Source organism: Myzus persicae, unplaced genomic scaffold (genome assembly GCF_001856785.1).
Source record: "Myzus persicae strain clone G006 unplaced genomic scaffold, MPER_G0061.0, whole genome shotgun sequence".
NCBI lineage: Eukaryota > Metazoa > Arthropoda > Insecta > Hemiptera > Aphididae > Myzus > Myzus persicae.
In genome coordinates this window covers 23224-42483 of record NW_019101374.1, presented here as the reverse complement: position 1 = coordinate 42483, position 19260 = coordinate 23224, and the positions used below count along the sequence as shown (strand labels likewise).

The window sequence follows — 19260 nt, the reverse complement described above, 5'->3', positions numbered from 1 at the left end:
CGCGCGCACCCCCTAACCCTTTTTCCAGTGCGAGGGCGGTTTCCGACTATTCTACATATATATACACTATATACATGTTCTCACTCGTCGGCTGCCGACTTTACCTGCAGCTGTCGACGACGCCTGTGTGTGTGTGTGTGTGTGTGTGTGCCACGGTCTTTTTCCTGGCCCAAAACTTATCAGTCACCGTGTGATCGCATTTGTATGTATGTGTGTGTGTGTGTGTGTGTGTGTGTGTCTCACGACCAGAGCGTGGGGTGTATGACGGTTTGGCGAGTACGTATACGTACTATATACAGTCTGTTCTGCGAGGAAGAAAGAAGAGCAGCTGCAGTAGATGTATATTATATATACCTGTATAATGAAATAGACATATATATATACACAACGAGAGCGGAAAAAACTTTTATACTCTCCCTCCACGGACGCCGTAGTGAATACGTGTATATATACTTGTACTGCGTGTAACTGCAGATATATGTAGGTATACAGTGTACTGCGTACCAGTATTGATGTAAAACTTGCGGTGGATTCTCGTTAGCTGGTTCAGCTTGGAGACCGTTTTTTAAATCCGATTTTTATTTAGGTGTACTCGAAAACATAAATAAACCGTCGCTGATACACCTACCCTGGGTAGTTTACCCAATATGAATTATTATTATGATGCGTTATTTATATACATACACACGACATAAATGATAACTACACAATGACATATAATATAGGTATAAATAATGTCCATTGTTCGTTTTTTTATTATTAAAACGTACATAATTGTTGTGGTTGTTTTTTTAACTTCGGTAGATGTATAATATATATTATTGTTTCGCGTACAATAGCAACAATGCTATGTTTTTTTTCTGTCCAGGGGATAATTTTTGTTTAATTTACAAATACGTGAAACTCACACATTATAATAATATATTATTATTTAATTAATGACTCCATGAAAAAATATAACTTTTTCGTTATACAACACACAGTGTCTGCGTGACTCGTTATTTATAATGAACATCACAACAATTTTATGCTTATGTTGATTAATAAGAAAAAATACCTAAAATACAATATCATTATTCTCCTTTGATGTGGAATTAACTTGGAATTTATTACTCGATTTAACTTCATCATATTTGTCTGTAAGCAAAATCGGAGCGCTCTGCGCTTATGAATATTAATAAATTCATTAATTTTATACAAATTATTTTTTTTTACTCAAAGTTATCTTCGGCAGCTTTGTTTAATAATATGAAAATATAATATGTATATAATTGTACTTAACGTCAAATGTATTTACATTTTTAAAATAAGTTTTTATTTTTATAAAGAAAATTGGCTTGAGTTCGCATTATCTACTATTCATTATATTGGTACCTAACAAAAAAAAATTTTAAACAGCATGAGCTATTGTAGATGTATCAATATATGAGTTTATGACTGTGTACATATCGCTAGTAGTAACGTTTTTGAAATTGTGCGTACAAACATAAAAGTGTATGAGCTCTCAAACGTTATTTAAAAAACACTGAAAAATGACATTGCGTATAAGCACGCGTTCGTAAAAAAATTTTAAAAAACGAGGTCAAGTCCGGGCGGCTATTTGCGTTAAACCACAAGTGTAATATATATATATATACGCTCTAGAGCATTATTCTGTCGACGACGACCATATTGAATTCGGTGGAGTTGTGAATAACCTATATATATATATATAGTAAATAACTTCCGGCCCAGGGTTCTCGTTTCATGTCAAAGAATTATTATTATTATTATTATTATTATTATTATACGTGCTTGGCTACCAATTGGAGCGTTTGAAAACTTCGGCCGGGAGGGTTTCGGTCCGAATGTGAATTGTATACTTATATAGTGTACTCTACTATATATACAGATTACGATCCGTAGCGTTTTCCAGTGTAGGGTAAGCGGACCATCGTGGACAAAATGCCGTTGCACACCCTATGTATTCGTGTAATATACCGTTTGGGAAAATGATAGTCTCGGCTACCCAACAGCTTTCGTTTTATTATTATGTTCTCGGAGATAGTTCAGCTTATGTGTGTATACATTGCACAGCATACTGGATGTTTATTTTTCCAATAAAATAATAGTAATAACAAACAAATGGCGTACACAATTTATCGACTTCGAAACCAACCGCCTCCACCAGTAACAATTTTCATAAATATTGTTTTTTACATTTTATACAATCCTATTAATTAAAAATAAAGCTGTATTAAAAAAAAAAAAAAAAATAAACTCAAAGTCTTCCAAATGATAGGTTTCAAAAATACATATTCGTAAATTTAACTATACCTTTACTCTGTACCCTGTAGTTAACTTTTCTTTAAAATGAACATATTTGCACTTCACACGCGTGCTATAGCCAACGTGCTCTAATTATAATATTTAATAGCTACACCGTACATTCATTTCGAATTCAACCATTTGAGTTGGCCCATATTTTATTCAGACTTGATTGAAAAATGTAACAAATTACTATTTTGGTTGATTATCATGATAAAACGTGCACAGCCCAATTAAATACTGTATACATTATCGGGTGGAGCATACTGTTTAGAAATACATGTATACGTTGTACGTGTTATTTTCGCAGAGTTGTTTTTTTACTCCAATAATGGGTTGTCAAGTAATTTTTTATTATTTTTATCTCTGCATATACACTCGCAAACTCTTCTTATATATATATGTGTATAATGTAGATACACGTTTTTTCGCCGCTCCTTTAATAATATGGAAATGGTTTCAAATCGGCGGTGTTCTAATTAATTATTCAAACTCGTGTTTCCATGGAGATATATATATATATATATTTTGTGTGTGTGTGTAACTTGTAAGCCCGTTTTAGTTTCGATTACGCGGGAAATTTCTTTTTTTTAACGTATTGCGCGAACGCCGCGATCGCGTTTTTCCGACGCATTCATCTAACATATAAATATATGATGTGTAAATACCTACGCATAAAATGTTTTTAAAGATCCGATTCGATAGACTTAGAATATTTTTGCGTAGGTACCGAATGAACGATGATTTCAGGATTTCAGGATTTCAGTATTTTTAACGTATTCATAAATACCCGCGTGAATAATGCAAACGCTGACGGACGAATTCAGTTAACAAATAATTTATCAATCGTCGTAGTCGTCGCCAAGTGTAAATATAATTTGCGTCAAGTGATTTTTCTACTTCAGTGTTATCTGTTATTAATCGCACGCACACGCACAATTGTGTTCATATAAATATAAGTACACGTGTTTGATATCAGCTATATAGCATAATATTATATTTATTACATATTCAGCTGTATTTCAAAATTCTTCAGTCGGAAATAACTCGACAGACTAGGTTTTAAAAAGTGTATAAATATTTATTGTTAAAAACGATGATTTCATCATATACAATCATAAATTAAATTCATATTATATCAATGGATTTTTACTTTTCTATTGTTGGATTCAGAGTAAATATAGTGGTTTATGTCGTTAGGAGAGTTATGCTTAATCATTTTTACATATTTGTTTTTGTATAATATATTATTAATATAATACGTCTTTCAATGTAATTTCAATGGGATTTTCAACCAACATAAAATAAATTGTCAGATTTAATATTTATCTATAGAACATAAATAATAATAAATTAATCAGTTAGGTAAATCGAATAGTTCATAATGTATATGACGTTGCTGTCGACATCTGTAATCAGTAATTATTGACCATGGCCAATTCGGTTAGGCTATGTTGATATTGCCTAGACCATTAGTCTTTCTAGGATTTTGAAGAGTGCCAGCATTATTAATTTTGAAAATTACTTACATACATTTTTTTACTGTACAGTAGGTATACGTATTAAAATTTCGCTGGCCAATATGACACACATAAAATAACTAAAATTTACAGTCATTATTTAATTTATTTATAAGAATATTACTTAAATCGACAAAATCATGTAGGTTTATTACGTTATTAATTATTATACTTACTACTTTTATACATTATTAATAAAATTAATACCTTCTATTATAATCATAAACATATATTAGTTTATTAATTTGCACAATGTGAATTCTTAGACATTTTGAATATATGCGAGATTTCCCTCATTGAAATGCTTAAAAAACATTGTTTGTTAATATTTAGCATTATTTTGATTTAAGCTTAAAATCAAAAAAAATATTCATTTTAAAATTATGTCTGATATTTATTGATACACGCGAGATATAACTTTTGAACATGTTTAAATTTCTTATTTTACATAGGTACCTATAGGTAACTAAAGTTAATTTATGCCATTTCAATATGTAATTAGCAGGTATTTGCATGAGCGATGCCAAAACTATTGTTATTCTTTCGTTCTAAAAAAAACTTTTTTTTTAATTTGTACATGTCCTCGGGGTCTCCTCCCCCCACAAAAGTTACACACCACACCAAATAATATAAAGTTTCACGAGTGATGAATTGATAACCATCTTATCCGAAATACCGATAAATGACATTGACTAAACTTATCCGTAAATTACAGAAATATACACCCATTACCTTCAGTAACAGGTGTCTGGCATTATTGGTTTTACTGACATTGCCTAGTCAGTACCTACATTTTCAGGGTTTTTGACATTGACGATTACATATACATATTATTGGGCTTTTGGTATTTGAGGATATGTGAATCCATTGCTCTTCCTGGTACTATGTTTGAGGGGAAAAACGATTATTTTGCTCTTACCATCCCGAGAAAAGAGTATGCAAGGTGGCAAAAGAAAAATTTTGGTTCGTAAGTGTACTTATATTATAGTGCAATACTGCAATGTCGTCTTATCAATTTGCATTCCTATTTTAAAAATATTTAATGTGTAGAGAGCGTGATAAAAATTATGCCCGTAATTTATTACCGGGTACTTATGAGAAAAACAAATTTTAATATTTATCATAGTTAAAGATAGTTAAATTTCAATTTATTAAACTTATAGCTAAAATTAAGTTTGTATTAAAATTTAATTTAAGGTTGACTTGTTAATGCTCATTAATTTACAGTTTATAATAATTAGCATACTTTACGTTCTTACGGATGTTTTGTCGCTTGAAAAATGCAATTTGAAAATGTAGAATGATTATCAATGACATCTTGACGTGTGTGAAGTTAAGGGGGTGAGGGGTGAAGCCCCACGCACATTATTTCACTGTTGTGAATTCCCGCACCTTCTATAGTATGTTTTCAAGTGCCGCCCATACTTGGGATTGTTCAGAATTGTGGTTGATAAATATGCAAGTTGGTGATTATCAGAAACTACAAATATGAGCTATAGTCGCGATTGTGTTTGATGGCCTGTGTGTGTGTGTGTGTGATAGAAACTCTATTACCTCCTCACTACAATACTGTCGGACTCGTAGTAGCTAAATCACTCTTTATACAATATACCTACGCACTTATGTATACATTTTTCCTTTTTATAGATTAAAGTTATAGATAAGAGGAAATGTTTTTAATACTGGTAGGTATATATTATATATTATGAAAGAGAAAAAAATAAAGAGGAATTAAAATTGTTGTATCGATTATTTTTACTTTTTTTTAGTTAACTGCGTTTTTTGTTGTATTTTTTTCACCAACGTTTGAGTGTTTGGCCTTTAAAAAAAAATATATTTGTGTTGAGCAGTCTTTAACGTAGATTTTGAATGAGTGATTACCCTGCAGTTTTATTTAAATTGAGTAGTATATTTCCGTTTTTGATATGATTAAGCGCCGTCGTAATAAATATAGTTATATACCTAATAATAAAAATAATAACAAAATTTAATCCCTCAAACCGTTCAGTAGTTAAAAAAGTCGTATAACACGAGGTTGGTTTAAATGTACATAAGTATTATAATGTATTATACATTATTATAAGTACACATTTAAAATACATAAGTACTATACGAATTAACCCATTCCACTGCGAATAATAATTCGAAAGTCATACTATTATATAACTTATACCTAGGTACCTTTTTTTTCCGTTGAAATACCTACTTACCTAAGAATGTGTATTATATAAAATATTATAATTTTCAATTTTCGTTATAATATTTTTGTCTGCACCCTCGTCAATATTTTTTTCACCCTTTTTATTTTTATATTATCCTTTTGATATTACCTATTCACAGTTGTTGCGTTTTGCATTCTCAAAAATCGATTTGTATTAATTTTTTTTTTCGTAACATCGGTTTTAAGCGATTTATATATTCATCCGGCCGTATAATAATGCTAAAACTTACACGTACATTGTTATTAAATACATATATATTTACATTATACAGTATAGTGTCGTTTTTCTATATACGTATATAATGTATAACAATACCATATCGATGTGTATATATATGTATGTAGACATTTAAATAGATTTCTGTTTTATTATTATTTTTTTTTTTTTTGGAATCTTGTAGCGTATGGTAACGACGAGAAGTATAAAAAAGAGCACACTGGATGTGACTATAGACATAATTTGTGTGTGTGTGTGTGTGTGTGCGCGCATACGAGGGCGATGGGGTCGTCGGTTTGAAGCGTAAAGGATTTATTGACCGCCGAAAGAGGATTATAAACTGCAGCAGTCAAGAACGACGGAAGAAAAACTAGTATTTGTTGGATATATATATATGTAGTAAAAGAAGTACAACAGCGTGTGTATGTATACCATATATTCGTGTATAAAATTGTATGTAGCGTACAAAGTATTTTATCTCCGTGCTGTGGCTGCTTGCAGCTACTGCTGCCGATGCCGTACAGTCGTCGTATTTCGCCGCGGTCTGCAGTACACAATAAAATGGTTCTTTCTTTCCCACATTCTGCACAACAATGGGTAAGCTTTTAACCGAAATCCTTTGGAAATGGAAAACGCTTTTAACCTCTAGCGAACAAAACGATACCTACTAATTTTGATTGATGCAATAAAACTCTATTATATGTAGTATATAGAAAATGCCGATACGCTGTGGCTGTATACATAGACATTCGGTCGTCTGTAGATGGCGTGGAGTGGCTGAGAGTGGTGGGATCCACATAAATAAAAGAAGACATTAATCGATGTTAAGTATCGTTCGTCTTTTATGGCTTGGATATACGTTTGGTTTACAGCTATAATATAATATGTTAATTTAATAGTACGTTTTAGTAGATATACGTAGATATGCCCTGCAGAGGGTCATGTCTATTATTTGTATGTACAGGGTTGTCCCTGCAAAGTACATGCATTCACCAAGCATGTCTTTCCATTTTTATTCTGACTTGGAATTTTAAATATACCTCGAAGAACGTATTTTTAAATAGGTACCTATAAGTACCTATGTAATTTATAAGCAGTGTTCTGTAGTAATACAGGCTCCTTGTTTTCAAATTAGAACCACCCTATTTTACTGTGAATTGTTATGAGTATGATATGCGTAATTTTTGAGTGAATCATAATGTATGGTTATTGTAATAATTGTAATTTATATCAACTTATATAAATCTTTTAATATTTTATAATGTGTAAAAATTATTCGAGGATATTGTACTATAAACTAAATACATTAATATATAACTATAAGACTACTCGTTTGAATTTCGATTGAGTTGCAATAAGATTTTCAAAAAACTTTATGCTTAATATTCACAATAAAAAAGGTGCAGGTTCTTATTTGGAAAGAAAGTTTTTATTACTACAAGAAATTTCTTAAATTTGTCCTAAATGATCTAAAAAACTACCAACAGAATAAATACATTATTAAAGAATAAGCATGAGGTGAGCATGCTTGTAAAATCACTCAATACATCATAGTGATATTACTATTTAAAACCATGTATGGATTACAAATGCTAATAGTCCTTGGTGGGCCAAAAAGTTAAAAAAAAATTTAGTCTGGGTAAACATATAATCAAATTTGAAAAAATTATCGATTTTTAAAGCTTGAAAACATTAACTCTGTCTTTATTTCTATAGTAATAAAAATCTTGTGAATTGTAATCAGCATTCTTTTGTTTATTACTTAATAAAATTATGATATAAAATGTATGCATTTTATATCCAAACTTCCGAAGTTTATTCTATATACATCATAGCATAGATAGAATTTAATGAATTAATTTGAAAAAGTTGGTAAATTAACATCGCTTAAAATATTCCTGGTTTAATTATTTATATTAAAATGTTATGTTTTATATTCCGATCTTTATATTATGCACGGACACGTTTAGTAATATGCTAAGAGTCGTGTTGTAAATACCACTGTACCTAATTATATTAATGAATAATATACATGTACATTTGTATTTATTATTACTTAATTAATTTTGAACCCTCTGACCTAGATTATGTTTATTTTAATTGAAATTTTTTTTGTCACATATTCCCCATGCCCATATTTCGTGAATAATAAGTATTATTTCCAAGTTGGGTTCAAACACAAAAGTATCCTACTTGTTGACAATCAAACCTTTTTTGGCCATCTCCCAATGTTATAAAACTTGACCAAAACGTTAGCTTAAATGTACGTATAATTATAAATCAATATTTTAAATTGTAACTTTAAGTCATATCATGTAAAATATACACATGCTTTAATAATGGATTAAAACGACTGTTATTTATTGGGAATGAAATGGTTTTTTTTTTAAATATATTCTCCATTTTAATGTAATAATTATTGTTTATAACGTTTAATATCAAACACGGCTACTCGAATTCTATAGAATGAAAAATTATTGCTTTAAACTTTATTTAATAAACTCGACGTCTTCTGTTCGCAGAAATAGTTGGTCTGTTAAATTTTACAATAATAAGTTATAATTTTATATGTATAAAATAAAAACATTCACAGATGTCGCAGTGACACTAAATGAGCCTATATTATTGAAAAACTATATAACAGTTTACATTCGTTTTGAAATAAACTGATGTCATCTAACTCGGAGTTTGAAAGTTGTTTTATAATTATTATTTTATTATAAGATAATCTTATCTTCATAAGCGCATACAGCATATTATAACAATGCAATTAGGTTTCGAACCGTATTATACGGTTTAAGCGATTACATTATACCAAGAGCTCAGAAAGCGTCGCAGCAAAGTACCGCCACCTAGCTACGTCCTACACGCATACATATGTTATATATATATTGTATATATTATGCATTATATACCTTCTCGGTACGGTAATCTAATTCATTAATGTAAAATACCCATAGAGATCGTGAAACTATATATACATAGTACTCTTAGTCGGTATCTAATTATATTGTACCCGGTATGTACAGGGTTTGGCCGTTAGGGGCTTATATCGAGACAGTTTTACATTATTTCTATAACACTTCTCGCAGGCGCACTGTAGTGTGTATGGTATGTGTATACAAATATAATTGTGATACATTCTTCATTTTACTCACTCTGTTAACTACAGACATATCGATAAAACCTATAAACATTTAAAAAAAAACATTTGCTGGTGATTTGTATTAACCCCCCCCCCCCCCCATCTTTCACCAATTGATGTACCCGGTTTAAATAATAGCGTTCGGTCGATTGACTTGTTCAGCGTTACAAACGTGCAGACGCGCGTTTATGTATTATATTATAATAATGGTGTCTTCGCAATAGCGTTTGCAATGAGAGAAACAACAAATACTAACATCATCATTATATCATAATATATACGCGGGACTCTGGTTTGGTATTATGTAGGTACGTCCAAGTATGTATGTATGTATGTTTAGGTGGGTGTGTCATAGGTACGTTTGAATTTTCATTATTAGCGGGTGCCAACTGTCGTCGAGCACTACTTTTGTCTCGTTAACACGAGTGTTTCGTTAAGGCTGCAACTAAGTTCATATATATATATATATATATGCATAAATATAATGTATACCTACGTTCTCTCTTGCGTACAAAACGCGAGAAAAAGTCGACTGCAAATAATAATAAAACATAATATAGTCGTATCATCCTTCAAGTCGTGTCATTATTTCGCGGGTCGATATATAATAATATTATACTGCTGTAACTATTAACTATACACGGCGAACCCTTCTCTAATACACACCTCCTAATAGTGGAAGTATTCGTTCTACAAGTTTTTTGAAGCACCTAACAATGTTTTTACGAGGTTAATCAAAATGTTCACTATTTTTTTTTTGCCAAGCTATTATAGTTACTAATTCGTGAGCGTACAAATAATGTGTATATTGAATTAATTGTTTTTTTATTTACAAGCGTTTAAACTTTAATCCTAAATATGTATATGATATGATTGTATGACTGCAGTGCCTAGAGCTAAATAACAGTGGCCGTCAGAGGCTATTTGAATTTTTTCAATTAAAATTTTTTTTTTACGATGGCTTATGAAAAATGTTGCGACTACTCCACTCGTTTTTAATATGCTTAAGTTTGAATTGTTGGTGAAAATACGTAGCAATATAAGTACTTCTATGAGTTCAAATTTCATCACAAAAATTGACTCTAATAATAATAAGTGTTCTATTTCAAAAGGATTACCTTGTATACAATTTCCATAATATAAACATGTATAATGTTATTTGCATGTATGTGTTTGTGTGCGGTAAGAAGGGATTAGAATAGTAAAAAGCGGGTAAGTGGATGTCGCTCTGCTGTACAGTATGTTATAAGTGGGTCACTGTAGTGGATGGTGTAAAATTTGGATTCAATGATATAAAATCATGGTATACGAAAAACGATTTTGAGCAAAAACAATCTCTCAGTCTATATTATTACTTAGTAATTTAGTATATTTAATGATATTATTATGATTAAACCAATTTATTTTACTAGCGGTGAGCATTAGTACTACGCACTAGATTAAACTCATTTTTGTCAAAAAAAAATTTGAAGTCATTGTGTGTATAAAATATAATAATATAATTTAAAAATGTCCAGCACCCACTAATAATATTTTTAATTTACAACAAAATAACAGAAATCATTATTCTTGGTTATTTAATATGTAATTCCGTCCACATTTGAACATAAAAATACTAAAAAAAAAAACTGTGTTTATATTTTTTTTAGATTTTTTGGTTACAGAATAGCCTGCTTGCATAGAATTTTGTTTCAAATTTTCGTGATTTTTACAAATTTACAAATTTTGTCAAAATTCATAGTTAGTCTCTAATAAATGATTATTGTGGATTTACGCTCAACTTTTTTTTAATTTCCACTGACAACAACTTACGAGGAACCTTATATCACATTTTTGGCAAGTTTTTTGACCGTGCAGAAAATTTTTTATCGACATAAGTTTAAAAATAAAGGAGAATAATCGAAAGTGTAATATGCCTGTAAATAGTCTGAAAAAGTCAAAATATTTTGAAAGTTGTATGGTGTATAGAAAACGCTGATATAAACATTAAGCGAAAATTTCATGTACCTACGATATTTTGTTTAGAGTCACATTAAAAAAGAAAATTGATTTTGTCGAAAACCTGGTTTTCGTAAAAATTCCTGTCTTTCCTTAATTGTTTGTTTTTCCTGCCGCGTTTGAAAACTATTGGGAATTTTTTATTCTTGACCTCCCAAAGTACCAACTACATTCACTTTTCTACTAGAAAAGATGCTGTAGAAGAAAATCGAAACACTTTTACTGTCCCAAAAAGCGATGACAGACACAAAAATAAGTAAAAAAATATAAAAACACATCATTGTAAAATCAATACATTCATCGCTCCTCTCAGAATCTAAAATAAAAGGGCATTCAGAAGTCTTCAGCTGTTCTTCAAGCCGTGGCGTTTGAGCATTTCCCCGGAGAGAGAATGTAAGCGGGTGAGCAATGTCGTGTTGCTCCTAAATAGATAAAACAAACTTCAATCTCGGCTCTCGGGTTTCTAAGTCCACCCGACATTTAGCTTTAATTAAGTACAGCATTCATGTACATATATATAATAACAGAACTCGGGTTAAATTCCCGCGGGAAATGACCTATGCGAGTAACGATCCCTACAAAATCCCTAGTTTTGGCCAAAAAAAGTACCTACCTGAAAAAAAAAACTATTTCTTGTATCAAATAAATAACCTCTGTATATATGGAGCAATAAATACTGCCCACATTTTCAGAGAACGGTGTGCACCTATCTGTTGTTATACCCATCGAAAGTTTATTAGATTAAATAATGTATTGTTTGTCGCCTTCTATATTGACGTTTTGGGGTTCTAAATGACACGCGTGCTCTTGATTTAACAATTTATTATTGTCAAGTATAAAAAAAAAATAGCATTTATCCTAAACGAAGAGTTGTGATTTTTGACACGTGCTGTTTTTTTACCAATATTATTTAATACCCTTATCTGTATTATGAATTATGATGTATATAGATTAACCCGTCATGCATTTATATTTATATTATCTGTATGGGACGTTCACGTCCTTAATCGTATAAGCAAATCACGATTTATCATGAACAAATATATAATTTGAAATGAAAACGTATTTTATAAATGCATCTATTTTCGAATACGTTTATTGATTGATTAGTAAAATACACTAACGATACAATGTGACATATATCATGATTACGCAAGATTTACTACTAATTGGCAATTGCCTTGTAAATGGAACGGTTTCAAGTCCTACCTTAGACTACTGAGCGTTTCAGTGTCCGTGCCTGGTCGATTCTTCCAGAATGACGATAATCGTGACTTGGTGGACTCCTAGCGCAGCATTCGTCCTGCGAATTGACCTCGAAACAATAATGAATCGTCTGTGTCGTACGGTGGGTGGTTGGGATTAAAGTCGATCGGATAGAAGAATACGAATGGAATTCTATCATCAAAACCCTCCGGTTGACCTCTCTCTTTCCACAGATCACTATCTAGAGAGGTTAGAACCAATATTAATAGGCGACATTGAATCGTAATTGTATTAATATTTTTTCATATTTAAATTGTCAAGCTTAACATTGTTTTTTCTTTAATGAATTATAATGGGTGTATCAAAAAACAAACACAATGCCATTGTTTTAAAACAATTTGATGGAGGTTTATTTTGCTATTATAGCGTATCGACGAAAATAAATGGAACTTCTTGAATTAAGAATCACAATGATATAGAGTAGATACTCTGTTTTGTGCAGACATTTTACAACTCTACAATTCGTCAATAAATAACTGTGTTTATTGCTTTTGAAATTTTGTAATATATTTTTGAAACATTTACTATCTATGTATTTTATGTTCATTAATTATATTTTTACATTACGTAACTCACGAGATGTAATCACATTAAAATACTCTATATATATTCTTCTCATTTATACAATTTGTATTGTTATATATTTTCGAGATTTTAATGCTTTTATTTTACGCACATCAATGACGCGTGAGTTCTATATAGATATATATAATATATGTTTTATTGTATAACTGTATACCATTTTTTTTTGTGTTAACAGCCAAAGAGCAAAAAGCTATAAAACTTTATTTCGAAAAAAAAAATGCGTCTGTGATCATAATATACTATAATATATACGACTAATATGTTCCTATATAAATTACAATTTTTACATAATATCCGTGTGTTATATACAATAATTGATAGGTATTATCAATCACGTATTATATGGTTGTATTGTTTGATCATATATTTGGTAGGTATATTATACAGGATTGTTGAATTGTTGTCAAGAATTATTTAATACAATTTGCTTGTTACACTTTTATCTAAAACAAATATGCATAAATATGACAACCTGTCTTTGATTTGATGAACATGTTTTTTTATTATTTACCTTGAAATTATATTGTTTTATGTAATAATTCCTATAACCAGTGGCGTGCCCATGGATGGTGGTGGGGTGGGGGGTTGCTTGAGGGTGTCAAATCTTCACTTTGGCTTATTTTTGTCGTAAATTGTATACGACCAAGCGATGAATGTATACATAACGTGTCTGAGGAGAGTCAAACATTCGATCCCCCCTTTCAAAGAAACTGAGCATGTCACTGCCTTTAACCTGCTCTTATTATGCAACCATATTGTATAGAATATAAGTGTTGTATATTACAGTACCAAAAACAGTTCGTCTCTGTCATTCCGTAAGAATCGAAGACCCGGCGTGAAATCTCACTGGAAATACTTTCGAGCTGTCCTATAGTCTGTTGCGGAGAATTCGATAATTTTTGTCAGCTTCCATTTGGCGTACAGACGATATTAACAACTAATGGCATTTGGGTCGCGTTCCCGTCTAAACGTTTTTAACAGGCTACATTAGCACGGCTTGTATGTAGTGCTGTATATATGTTTATATACACATTGTATAGTTTTGTGTGTGAGCGTGTGAACGAGCGGGAGACTGCGCTCTCTATATAATCCCCCCGCGAAATTGAACCGATGGGATAGTTCAACTATTTTTCATTTCCAAACCGACGCGGTTATAGTCTCGTTTAAGTGGCAATATTTTTTCCGCTTTTATTGCCTTACATACTAACGCACTATATCGATTTTTAACAACGTCTATCGAGACGCGTGTAATATGCTGCAATACATATTATCTATACGTATATGATATTATATAAAATATCTCCTATAATACACGCGTGTAATGTCGCCGTCATAAATAATATTATATATACTTACCTACGCCTTAACGATCGAAATCGGTTTTATTTATCGTGAATATTATTATTATTGTTATTATTATTTTATCGGCGATTTGGTTTTAGATTCGAAAACGCACACGGCCCAATCACCTAATAATAATAATATACTATACACTGACGTGTGTTTTCAGTGTATTTACGTCGCGTTTCCGCCGTAGATTCGTATACACCGTTACAAAACAATAAAAATAAAAGCAATTAAGTGACATGATCGAAGTGCCATGACCTTTCAACCAACTGTCTGTGTCTACATGTATATTTTTGTATTTACGAACCTTTTTAAAACACTATGCATAGTGCAGTCATTGTTATTTTTCATTTTAATATTATTATATTATTATTGTTACGATGTTGTTGTTTGTTTTTTAATATCATAATCGAGTTTTTGGGCTGTCGAAAAATTATTTTTATTTTATTTTATATAGAACAATCGCAACACAATTAGGTACTATGTGTACTATAAACTGACTTATGGCCGCTATTTTATTATGGCCGAGTAATGTACAGAATTCGTAAAATTATGAATTTTATTTAAAATTCGCCTTTAGTGTTTCTCTTTAAATTGCCCCCATGCCGCATAACTTGTACGTATACAGCCGAAAAACTTTAAGTCGACTGCCCATTTATTTTAATGACGATTTATTCGGTTCATATTTAATTTTTTTTGTATAATACGCTTAGCTTTTCCATTTTTCTTTTCATAATTGCCCTTATAAATTTCTTCCTGCTGTTAAAAGTTTAAACAGTTTTAGAATGTTAAATGACTTGACCTCTTTTGAAATACCTATATATATTTTGCCTCCTAAAAAAAAAATATAAGATGAAAAATAAGAGAAAAGTTTGCTTTCAAGTATAAAATGTATACACCTTTATGATACAAAATCTATCGGTCGAAATCGCACGACTGTGAGCCGTATTTTTTTTATTTTATATGTGATAAAAGATGTTGCAAAATCGGAATCAAACGTTCGCCGCGCGATACCACTATACCAGTGCTGTTCGTCGGCGTCAAAACGCATGTGTACAAATATATTTTTATTTATACACATATTTTATAATATGTATAATATACTATATACATATAGGTTATGTATAGGTACCTCAATATATTATATTAACCGTGCATATCCGCCGTATATATTCTATCGGGTGTATATGCGTGTATGTGGACCGACGACGAACGAGGAAACGGACGTCAATCGCGACCATGAGGCGGGGTGAAAAATTGAAAATATTACAATAAATAAACATAATAATACTAGATGTGTGTACAACAATATACGTATTCGCTTGCGTGTATGATGTATATCGTATGCGTACGAGGCTATACGACGTCATATTATATATGTACCTAAATATGTACTTCGGAGATCGTGGAAAACGATCCTGGGAACCTTTTGCACGCACCCGAAAAATGTCGCACGATAAAAGCCACCAGTCTCGAGTGTGTGTGTGTGCGTGCGTGTGTGTGCGTGTGTGCACTATCTTTTTGTCACTCTTATATCGATCGTCGACGTTATATGCAGTGATGTTCCCATCATTTTGTATGAGAGTATACTACGCTGAAGAACGCCAAAATATAGGTATTTCATTATTTTTACGATAAAAGTGGTGGAGAGGTTTAATTAATAACTAAAAAAATTATTATTACATTTTTATTATATCAAAACAAAATTATAAAAATGAATTATTTAAATAAATTGATAAAAAATTGTTTTCTTAACTTATCTTCTTCGTCGACGGTTTTTTTTTGTTCTTTACCACGTGGAGCTGAATCTGCTGATCTGTGGTTTCGCAGCCAAATTTTTACGTATGGTCGTGGATTGAAGTCTTCAACTGGGGGGCCATTGATGGAGATAAACATTAAATCTGACACATTTTCAATTGTTAAACGAGTTCTAAGATCAGTTATGGTGAGATTCATATCAGAAAATCCTCGTTCACATTCGGAAGTTGTTGTTGGAAGTATGTTTAGTGTTTTTATAAGATCAGAAGACGCATTTCGTGAACGAAAGTTTACTAAACTTTCAAATTCAGATAGACCAAATTTGCGTGACACTCTTTTAACTTCTTCTTCTCCTCTATCATCATCGGTTTCTATTTTAAAGACTTCTCCAATAACCTACAGAATGAAAAAAAATAAAATTTAAATGTTTGGGTACAGTAATAATTATTAATTAGATTATATTTTTCAATATTTCTTACCTTTAGATCTTGTAATATTGTTGTATTTTTATAGTCATTGAATAAGCGCTGACGCATTCTATCGACTATATTTTGCAAGAATTGCAATCTGTTGATTCCTCCAGACTTTGTGATTGTAATATTTATGCCTTTATGAATTCGTTTTTGTATAGCTTCTATGATTTCTTTTTCTTTTTCACCAGGTTCTGTCTTCAGGCTTTCTAGAATTCTAATTGTTCTACACATTTCTGATTGAGCGCGCATTAATGTTGTTTTCCTTGATTGAAGTATACAAGACAGCATTCCGAGTTCAAAAAGGACATCATAAAAGAGTCCAAGCTCCTCTAGGAAAGAAGAAGATTCTAATTTTTTTTTAAATCCAGTTTCAAGAGTTTGACTCACGTGCTTATGTATCCCTGGATAATTTTCCCACACGGCTTTAATCGTACGAAAACTACTGGCAGACCAACGCACGTTTAAAATACGACCAATTTTTTTCATTTCAATTCCAACCTCCAAACAAGCTTCGTCTAAGGCCCTAGAATTTTTAGGACTTTGGTGATAATAAGAGTAAAGTTTATCCATTAAACTTTGAAAACGAGAAACACCTTGCACATCTTTTATGACATCATGCACTGAAAGTTCAAGGCGATGACATAAACAATGCCACGTAAATAGTAGCGGTATCTTCTCACAAAGTTTAGCAGCTACTCCAGATTTCGTGCCTGTCATTACACTAGCTCCATCACTTGCAAATGCAATCCAATTCTTCAATGCAAAAGACTTAGAAATTCCAATTTTTTCTAAGCTCAACCACAAGGCTTTCTCAATATTTACAGCGTCTTGCCCATCCAGCTCTATTAAGTCCAAAAATACTACAATAGGAATCTCTGAATCGAAGTTTGATAAAATATATAAAATAAGTGTACACTTTGTGCTCAGTGTAGTCGATTCGTCAATCATTATAGTGAATTTTGAGTTTGACTCTATAAGACGTGTGATTAGCCGTTGGCGCATTTCTTTTGCGATAACGTTAATTATTCGAGTGGCAGTTATTCGACTGTGCAAGGAAGATCCCATGTTTAATCCATTAATTTTCTGCAGTTCAATAAGTTCTTCAAACTGTAAAAATGGACGATGATGCTTTGCTAAGCAATATGCAGTTTGAAAAATTCTCATATTACTGTTAATCACAGTTTCGGACATATGGTCAAACATTCTATCCAAAACCTGTTCAGAGCCTTTCTTTAAGACGTTTTCAGCTAATAAATGAGATTTACTTTCTGAATGCTGTTTAATTTTACTTCTTAAAGAAGACAGCTGATTCGTACGATTACTTCCAGCAGCCACTATTTCAAAGTCCATCCATTCACGTGACATTCGAAGTTTACCATCAGCAATGGATTTTTGTAATTGAATACTATTTTTTACCTGTATGCAAGTACTACAACCTAATTTCCCATCTTTACAATCTATCCATGGATTTTTCTTCTGAAATTCAGTTACTTGTTCATTAGTCCATAACATGGGCCAACTTTTATGTATTTCCGTAATTTTTGGATCACATCCAACCACCCGATCATTATTATCTTCGATATCATTATTTTTCTCGTTGTATGGCACAACTGATGGACCAGCTACAGCAATATCAACATTAGAATTACTTTTTTTTTGTCTGGGGGAAAAGAAACTATCAAGGGGGCCACGTTTCAAATTTGAACTCATTATAACAACAAGAAATTACAGTAAAAAAATGACCTATATAATATGTAATAGACAATTGTAATTTATTTGCAATGTGCTCAAACAACAAAAAATAAAACATATCGAAGTAACGGCGGTTTACATATCACTGACGAAGGCACAACGCACGAACGATGACTAACATCCATGTGTTAATACTAAATACTACACAGTGTAATAATATATTAGTATATTACAATATAATATAATTCATCCTGAGTAATATGGTGTTATTTTTGATTATTATCGTCGTACTCTTCGTAGACTGACGACGACGACGACGACGACGACGATTATGGGAAATACCACCGATAACGATTATTTTGTCGACGTATTGTTCAACTGCCCGTGACTATTGTTACTGTCGTTATTGAACGTTGGATAAGAAAAACATACTATATTTTTAAGTTTTAAAAAAAATTACGTATTTTTTCATTTTGTATGGTTTGTTTGAGGGTATACGTAGTATAACCATGATATTTTAGAAAAAGCTTGAGAGTATACGGCGTATATGTAGTATACCCTATGGGAACACTACTGGTTATATGGTTCCCAAAGGTTTTCGTATCCGACATTTGCAGCAGTCGTCGAGTCGTACGCTCCCGACGTCCGCTGTGCCTGCAGTGTATGTAATATAATATTATATTATGTTTATATACGGCATGGCTATGATACGTCGATGGTGCAGTGTAGTA

The 19260-nt window shown here is 31.6% G+C and overlaps 1 protein-coding gene across 1 annotated transcript in view; it reads right to left on the bottom strand.

Annotated features, from left to right (window-relative positions):
* The window catches only part of LOC111028847 (E3 SUMO-protein ligase KIAA1586-like), a 29932-nt gene extending 11385 nt beyond the window's left edge, over window positions 1-18547 (bottom strand). Inside the window, exons 1-2 of the mRNA XM_022307607.1 lie at window positions 16844-18547; window positions 16363-16760 (exon numbers count right to left, since the gene is read on the bottom strand). Of these exons, the coding sequence (XP_022163299.1) occupies window positions 16363-16760; window positions 16844-18547 (2102 nt within the window). The remainder of the gene's footprint in view (window positions 1-16362; window positions 16761-16843) is intronic.
* Window positions 18548-19260: the final 713 nt, after the last annotated feature.